This window comes from Rhincodon typus, chromosome 26 (genome assembly GCF_021869965.1).
Source record: "Rhincodon typus isolate 14 chromosome 26, sRhiTyp1.1, whole genome shotgun sequence".
Lineage (NCBI taxonomy): Eukaryota > Metazoa > Chordata > Chondrichthyes > Orectolobiformes > Rhincodontidae > Rhincodon > Rhincodon typus.
In genome coordinates this window covers 36954398-36962466 of record NC_063357.1, presented here as the reverse complement: position 1 = coordinate 36962466, position 8069 = coordinate 36954398, and the positions used below count along the sequence as shown (strand labels likewise).

Below are 8069 nucleotides of genomic sequence, written 5' to 3'. Positions count from 1 at the left end.
TGATCATATTGAATGGCCCACTCTCGCTCCTATTTTCTATGTTTCTGTGTATCACTGATGGTAAAAACCCATCTGGTTCACTAATGGCCATTAGGTGGAGGAAATCTGCCATCCTTACCTGGTCCAGCCTTTACTTGTGACTCCAGACCCACAGCCATGTAGTGCACCCTTAACTGCCCTCTGAAATGGCCATAGTGCCAGTCAGTTCAAGGGCAATTAGGGCTAGGCAACACATATCAGTCTTGCTGGCAGTGCCCACATCCCGTGAAAGAGTAAAATAAAGCCACAGGATTTTCCCAAAGGTGATTACATTTCACCTCCAGTTTCTCCTCTGACCCTATACAGTTTAGTTTAGTGCCCAAAAATACTCCTTGAAAAATAGTAAATAAAAACCGACAGAACTGTGGATGCTGTAAATCAGAAACAAAACAAAACCCATAAGTTGCTGGAAAAGCTCAGCAGGTCTGGCAACATCTGTGGAGAGAAATCAGAGTTAACGTTTCAGGTCCGGTGACCCTTCCTCAGGACGGGTTCCAAAAACATTAACTCTGATTTCTCTCGACAAATGCTGTCAGACCTGCTGAGCTTTTGCAGCAATTTCTGTTTTTGTTTCTTGAAAACAGTATTTAACTGCACAACCACACCCTCTGGAGTAGAGAATTCCACAGGTTTTATAAAATAGAATTTCAATGACAAAATTCTCATTAAGGAGCCAATTCTATTTTCACAGTAATTTAACACGGCGCCTCTTTACCTTAGACGAAATTGATCTACTTACAGTTCCTTTCGGGAGAAAAAAATTGAATTAAAGACAGGAGGTTAAAAAATCTAGGAACTAGATCTCTGCAGTATTCTCTTTTATTGACTTATAAGTTATCGTTTTTGTTTTAAAAAAACAGGAAAGTGGTTCTGTGTTCCTATTTTCCGATGTTGTCTGGCCAGTCACACAGTTCCTTAGCCACTCTGTGGTACCGCCCCAATCTGAATGAAAGCAGCAGAATTAAACTGCACATGGTGACAGTCAGTGAGTGCTTGGTCTGATCAGAGACTTGCCGAGGCTGTGTCTGTGTGTGTGTATGTGTGTGTATGAGAGAGTCAGCTACCACACAGAGCTGTCCCTTTACCCTGTTCTCCGGGCAACTGGCTCAGTGTCTCTCTAGGAAACTTTTAGACCGACACCCACCCCCCTCCCCCCCATCCACTTCTCTGTCTTTCTCAAGGAGTTTGTTTCGGGACTGGCCATATGGCAAAACGCAGTTCCTTATCCCTGCGGATCATTGAAGGAAAGAACCTGCCGGCCAAGGATCTGTGAGTATGAGACTGTGCGTGTTGGAGATCCGGGAGTTGGAACTGCTCTTTTAGACAGGTCCTTCTATGAAGTGAAAGCCAGAGAGGGATTGAATTGTAGGGCTGATCGTTTTCTGATTTCCCCTTTCCAAAATAAAACTGGAGCTGAGAGAGAGAGAGAGAAAAGAAAATAACCTGGAGGGGAAGTTCATCAGGCAGAATTTGGGATTTGTTCCAGACTGGGCTTTGCTTTGATAAATGTAATCCTGAGTTTGATTCGGTGTGGATTTGAATTGGGAGCCGGGGCTCTCTGTCTGTCTCTCTGGGTGTTTTGCTGCAATGCCACGCTGCTGTGTGTCACTCAGCATCTCCCGTCTCCAGGGACAGCTCTAGCTGACCTCCCCTGCTCCCTGCCCCAGGCCGGGGCCACCTTCCTCACTGCCCTCCTCTCTCGGACCTTTCACACCGGATCAGGAGCCGGAATCCCGGCGGGATCCAGAGGAAAAACGGAGGCTTCGTGCCGCCTTCAGGTCCGTTGTGCCGCCGCCTTTTCCACGGAGCTGTCCCTGTGTCTCTCCTGTAACTCCTTACTGACCACTCTTGAGTGCTGACCAGCAAATCTGCAACCTCTTCCGTGTGACCGTTCATAACCACCATCCTGATACTTTTGAGCCAGGAACCATTCTCTTCATTTTGCTGTCTCCCATTCTTATTGTTCACTTTAATTATTTCGCTCTTTTTACTCTCTATACCCTTTTCTCTCAGCCCTGTGTCTATCTTCCCTTTCTTTCTGCCTTGTTCTCCTCTCTCTGCCTCTTCCTTCTCTCCCACTTCATTTTTCCCTATTTGTCTCCTCTCTTTTCTCTCTTTCTCTCCATCCCACAGGAGCTTTTTTTAGAAAAAGAATGTGAGCCCCAAAGAGAGAATAACCAAGAACTTGGTCAGTGGATTAAGGTTTTTATGAATGACTTAAAGGAGGTGAAAGCAATGTAGAGTCAGCACAGATGTTCCTCTGAGGGGAACCAGCAATTCATTAAACATTCATGTGGTCCATTCAAATGAAAAGCAACAAAAATAAATGATAATATGTTTATCAATGTCTTTCTCTTTGTAGTTCCCACTGCTGTCAGGTACAGAAGTACATGTTTATTTCTCTTTTCCCTGTCTGGTTTTAGTGTTGCTAGTGATACCTCTAGGTGCTGTCATAACTCTCTAGCGCATGACCACACAAAAGCAGATACTTCTGTCATTTCCCTGAAGCAACTGTGCAGAGCCCTTCTGGGATATTATATTTCTGCACAAAGGACAGATATGTTTGTCATGGAATACAAACTGAAAGAACTGTGAATGCTGTAAATCAGGAACAAGAACAGAAGTTGCTGGGAAAGCTCAGCAGGCCTGGCAGTATCTGTGGAGAAAAAATCAAGAGTTAACATTTCGGGTTCAGTGACCCTTCCTGAGAACATTGATGTAGTTGCACATAGTCACATCAGAACTATCCTCACAATCTCCACTCAGGGTAGGTGATAACCCAGTGGTACTATTGCTAGGCTATTAATACATGTACCCAACTAATGTTCTGGGGACTTGGGTTTGAATCCCACCATGGCAGATGGTGGAATTTCGATTCAATAATAATCTGGAAATAAGAGTTTAATGATGATTATGAAACTATTGCCATTTGTCAGGAAAAAAAAACCCATCTGGTTCACTTTAGGGAAGGAAATCTGCCATCCTTACCTAGTTTGGCCTACATGTGACTCCAGTAATGTGGTCGAGTCTTAATTGCCCGCTGGGCAATTAAGGATTGGCAATAAATGCTGGTTCAGCCAATGATCTGTGAATGAATAAAGATAAAATTAGCTCTGTCTGAGAATCTCCATCAAACACAATGCGCTGGAGGTTTCAAACAAAGTTGTAGCCAAGAAATGTTTAATTGTGAATGAAGCATGGAATTTCAAAAGACCATTTTCCATTCACTTCTTTTGTATCAAAAAGGGATAAGTCAAAATGATTTTCAAAGGAATTACTTTTGAATTAAAGTCCCACTCTAGAGGCTTGAACACAAAATTTAAGCTGTCAGCTCAGTGCGTTACTGAGGGACTGCTGTACTGTTGGAAATGCTGTCTTTCTGTCATAACATTAAAGGCTAAGTGCTGGAAAATGAGACTAGTGTAAATTTAAAGTAGTTTTGTTCGTGCAGATGCATTGAACTGAAGGTCCTTTTTGTATTGTATGTTCCTTTGATTCTAGCTATAAAACTTGAGGTTGTGTCTGTCCACTAAAGCAAAATATCCCATGCACAGGTTGAAGAACTTGAAGTACAGCAGATAGTTTCTCTTTGGTGCCTTGGTTAATATTTATCTCTTAATTGGTTTCACACAAGATCATGGGAGCTTGCTGTGCATAAAGAAAGATTGCCATGTTATCTGCACTACAACAGTGATTACACTTCAAAAGTACTCTATTGATTTGGGATATCCTGAGGAATATGAGGCACTATATAAATGTACATCTTTGTTCTTCCACTTGAGAAGAGCAAGGGAGATGGGCCATTGAAATTTTTTAGGCAGAAGTAAATAGATTCTTATTAGGTGAGGAATCAGATTATCAGAAGTAGATGAAAATGTGAGTTTGTAAGAAACAGAGCAGCTAGGAGTCTATGAAAGGGCCAAGAGGCTTACTTCTGCTCCTAATGTGTATGTTCATTCCTTTAAGACCTGTTTGATACTCATGGTCCAACTAAATTTAACTCAATAAATCACATCGATAGGAGAGTAATTCTGTTTCTATTTGACTGTATTTTTGAATCTTTGGAGGGACAAACAAACTGATCAATGGGATCGTGTCCCTCTACCTTGTGTGGAGATCTCTCACCTGTGACAAGTTTCGCCTTGGAAATATGAGCTGGAAGATCTCAAACTGGAATTGATGCGCTGTATCCCAGTATGATGTTCAGTATTAATACAAGCTTTGAGGAAAGGGAACATGAGTTTGAGCTAGTTTGAGGCAAGATAACTACACTGTTACCATGGAAACAGAAAATTTATAGCACAGAAGGAAGCCATTTGGCCCGTTCTGTGTCCACTGACAAAGAATTATCCTGATTAGTCCCACATTGCCACTCAGTAGATTACAGGACTTTGACAGTACATTCAAATGATTTTAATGCAATGTGGGTTTCTGCCTCTATCACCTTCTCAGACAGCGAGTTACAGACCTTCCAGCAGACAAACAAATTCTGCTCAACTCGTAAATCAGCTCTGCACCCTCCCTAACAGGATCACATCTTTCTTGTGACCAGAAGCCTGTACACTAATCAAGCAGTGACTGAACTAGTGTTTTATGAAGTTTTAAAGTAACCCATTTGCTCTTACAGTCTGTCTCTCAACTACTAAAGGCAAGCATTCAGTAACTTTATTTGAGGCCTGAGGCAGATCAGCTGCAATCTTGTTGAATGGCAGGGCAGGTTTGAGGGGCTGAATGGCCTACTCCTGCTTCTATTTCTTATGTCCATACTTATCTGTTCTGTTATCTTCAGGGACCTGAGGACTTGCACAGGTTCCTCTGTTCCTTTTCAATTCTCAGGCTATCCCATTATTTGTTTTGTACTCCTTTACCTTGTTTGCCTTTCCCAATTGCATTAACTCACACTCTGCAGATTGAATTTCATTTGCCACTTTCCTGCCCATCTGACCATTCCATTGATGTCATTGCTGAGGTCTATAACTTACTTCCCCACTATCAACCACATAGCCAATTCTTTTGGCGTCAACTGCAATCTCCTTAATCATGTTCCCTATATTTAAGTCATTAGTATATAAAACAAAAAGAAACAGATCCATGAATGAGTGAGCCCTGAAGAGCTCTAGTAGAAATAGCCGATCATACACAAAAACAAGTGGCTTTGCTTCCTGCCATGGAACCAATTTTGGATCCAACTCACCAATGACCCTTGAATCCTACTGGCTCTTACTTTTCTGATGAGTCCGCCATGTGGGTCCTGACATGCTCAGTGGCTTCTTTCTGTGCAGTTACTTAGAAAATAGGGGCAGGAGGCCATTCAGCCCTTTGAACCCACTCCACCTTTTAATACGATCATGGCTGATCATCCAACCTAGTCCCCCATTCCTGCTTTCACCCCATAGCCTTTGAGCCATTTATACCTAAGAATTATATCTAGTTGAAAGCATTCAATGTTTTGATCTCAATCACTTTCTGCGGCAGTGAATTCCTCAGGCTCCCCATTCTCTGGGTGAGTAAATTTCTCCTCATCTCAATTCTAAATGGATATTCTGTATCTCTGGTTGTGGATTCCCTGGTTATTGGAAACATCTTTCCAGCATTTACCTTGTCTAGTTCAGTTAGAATTTTATAGGTTTCTACAGGATCGCCTCTCATTTTTCTAAACTCCATTAAATATAGTCCAAATTGATCCAGTCTCTCTTTGTATGTCTGTTCTGCCAACTTAGGAATCAGTCTGATAAATCTTTGTTGCACTCCCTCTATAGACAGAACATCCATTCTGTGATTGTTAAACCCTGCTAAAATGATTTGAGAGGATTTGAAAATGATGGTCAAATCCTCTGCTTCGTCCCCTCATGCTTCTCTCAGAGGAATGGATTTCACCTGCCCTTAGTTTATCTACATTCAAACATTCTAAACCCATTCATACATTCTCTCTGATTATGTTTGTGCCATTCAATTTTCACAATTCTCCTCCTTGGCTACAATGTCTACATCATTCCCCTTTTAGTGAAACAACATAAGGTATTCATTATAAGCAATTTCCATGTCTCCTGCTTCCACACATTACCTTTTAGGTCACTTACGGGCCCTGATCTTTCCTTAGTTATTTTTTGGCTGTTTATGTATTTACAAAGCATCTTTACTTGCCAAAATTTTTATGCCCTTCCTAGCTTTGCTTTCATAAATTCCTTTTAAACGCCAGCCCTGCATATCTCTGTTCCAGACTCCACTTTGTATGCTCTTTCATATTTGTTCGAATGGTGCCGGGAAGGGGGAATGGGTGTTTAGATTTCTGAGTTCAACTGTGTTTTTATACATGGGAGGTTCTGAGCCTTCTTTATCTCCTTCTTGAATACCTACCCCTGAACTACCTTCAAGAAGTTTGGCAAATTACATTAGTTTAGTAAAATTGGCGTTTCCCAATTTAGAAAGTGTATGGTTGGTTTATCTTTGTCCTTTACCATGTCTGTGCTAAATCCAACTGAATGATGATCACTGCCACCAAACTTCTCTCCCCTTCCATTTGATCAGCTTTATCTTCCAAAAATCAATCCAGAATTGACCTCTTTCTTGTATAACATACTATAAAATGGCTAAAAAGGTTCTCCTGGGTGCATTTTGAGATTGCTGTGCCCTGTGTATCTTTCACACAATGGGGAGTAATATCACTGACTAACATTGTACGAGGCCAGGCTAATGCACAGGGGCTATTACTAAATCTGGAATATTAAGCTAGTCTCAGTATGAAACTAACATCAGGTTCACGACTATCCTTCAGGTAAAACAATCTGCTGTCCTTACCTGATTTGGCCTAATCATCATTCCAGACCCACAGCATACGGTTGATTCTTAACTGCCCCCTGAAATGGCTGAGCAGGCCACTCAGTTCGAGGACAATTAGGGAAACAAATGCTGACCTTGTCAGTGATGCCCACATCCCATGAAAAATATAATGAAAAAAATGTTGAGAGAGTTGACTGCCTTAAAATGACTGTCCTATTATTTCTGAAATTCTCAGTAACTTGTCTACCTTCAGCAGTGTGATTGCACCTTTCTTTAATTCTATGGCCTCATTTGATGTGCCTCTTTGCTTATCATCACTCCTCACATTTGTAATTGTTTATTAAACTGATATTGCAAACCTTCCCTTGTTTTCTGTCACTCTCTTTGTTCCATCTGAAACCTCCATAACCAGAGATATGGAGCTCCATTCTTGCACTTTCTGCAATTGCTAGGATATTTTACTTTCCAGATTCTATTTGTGCCCACAGTCCATCTGGCTAATTCACTAGATTTGCATTGAAATGCTTACCATATATCATTAAACAACTTCTTTCTTGTCTTTTCCCCCTTACTCATTTTCTGTCTTCCATTTCAAATTTCTTCTTCTTTCCAATCTGTGCTTATTCCATTGCACAGCTAGTTGAGTACAGTTACAACACTGGCATCAGTCCAACAATGTTTAAATTTGCCTGGGCATATCCTGTGCACAAAAAAGCAGGAAATATGCAACCCAGCCAATTACTGTCCTTTCAGTTTACTCCTGACCAGCAGCAAAGTGATTGAAGGGGTTGCCACCAGTACTGCAAGGGAATAATCTGCTCACTGATGCTCAGTTTGGGTCCTCCTTGGGCCACTTTGGCACCTGACCTAATTATAACCTTCATCCAAACATGGCTAAAAACGCTGAACTCCACAGGTAGGGTGGGAGTGACTGCCCTTCACCCAAGAAAGCATTTGATTGTGTACGGTACCAAAGAGCCCTAGCAAACCTGGGGTGATTGGGACTTAGAGGGGAATGCTCTGTGCTGGCTGGAGTCATACTAAAGACAGTGGAAGATAGTTGTTGGATACCAATCATCTTAACTTCAGGACATCTCTGCAGGAGTACCTCAGGGTAGTGTCGTAGGCCCAACCATCATCAGCTGCTTCATCAATGACCTTCACTCCATCATAAGGTCAGAAACTAGGGATGTTCATTGATAATTGTGCAATGTTCAGCACCATTCGCGAATCCTCAGGTACTGAAACAT

General features: G+C 41.8%; 1 protein-coding gene across 1 annotated transcript in view; it reads left to right on the top strand.

The window, feature by feature from the left end:
* The first annotated feature begins 1026 nt into the window (after positions 1 to 1026).
* Positions 1027 to 8069, top strand: part of rasa4 (RAS p21 protein activator 4) — a 217015-nt gene continuing 209972 nt past the window's right edge. The window contains exon 1 of the mRNA XM_048612760.1: positions 1027 to 1308. Coding sequence (XP_048468717.1) covers positions 1244 to 1308 — 65 coding nt within the window. The 5' untranslated portion in view covers positions 1027 to 1243. The remainder of the gene's footprint in view (positions 1309 to 8069) is intronic.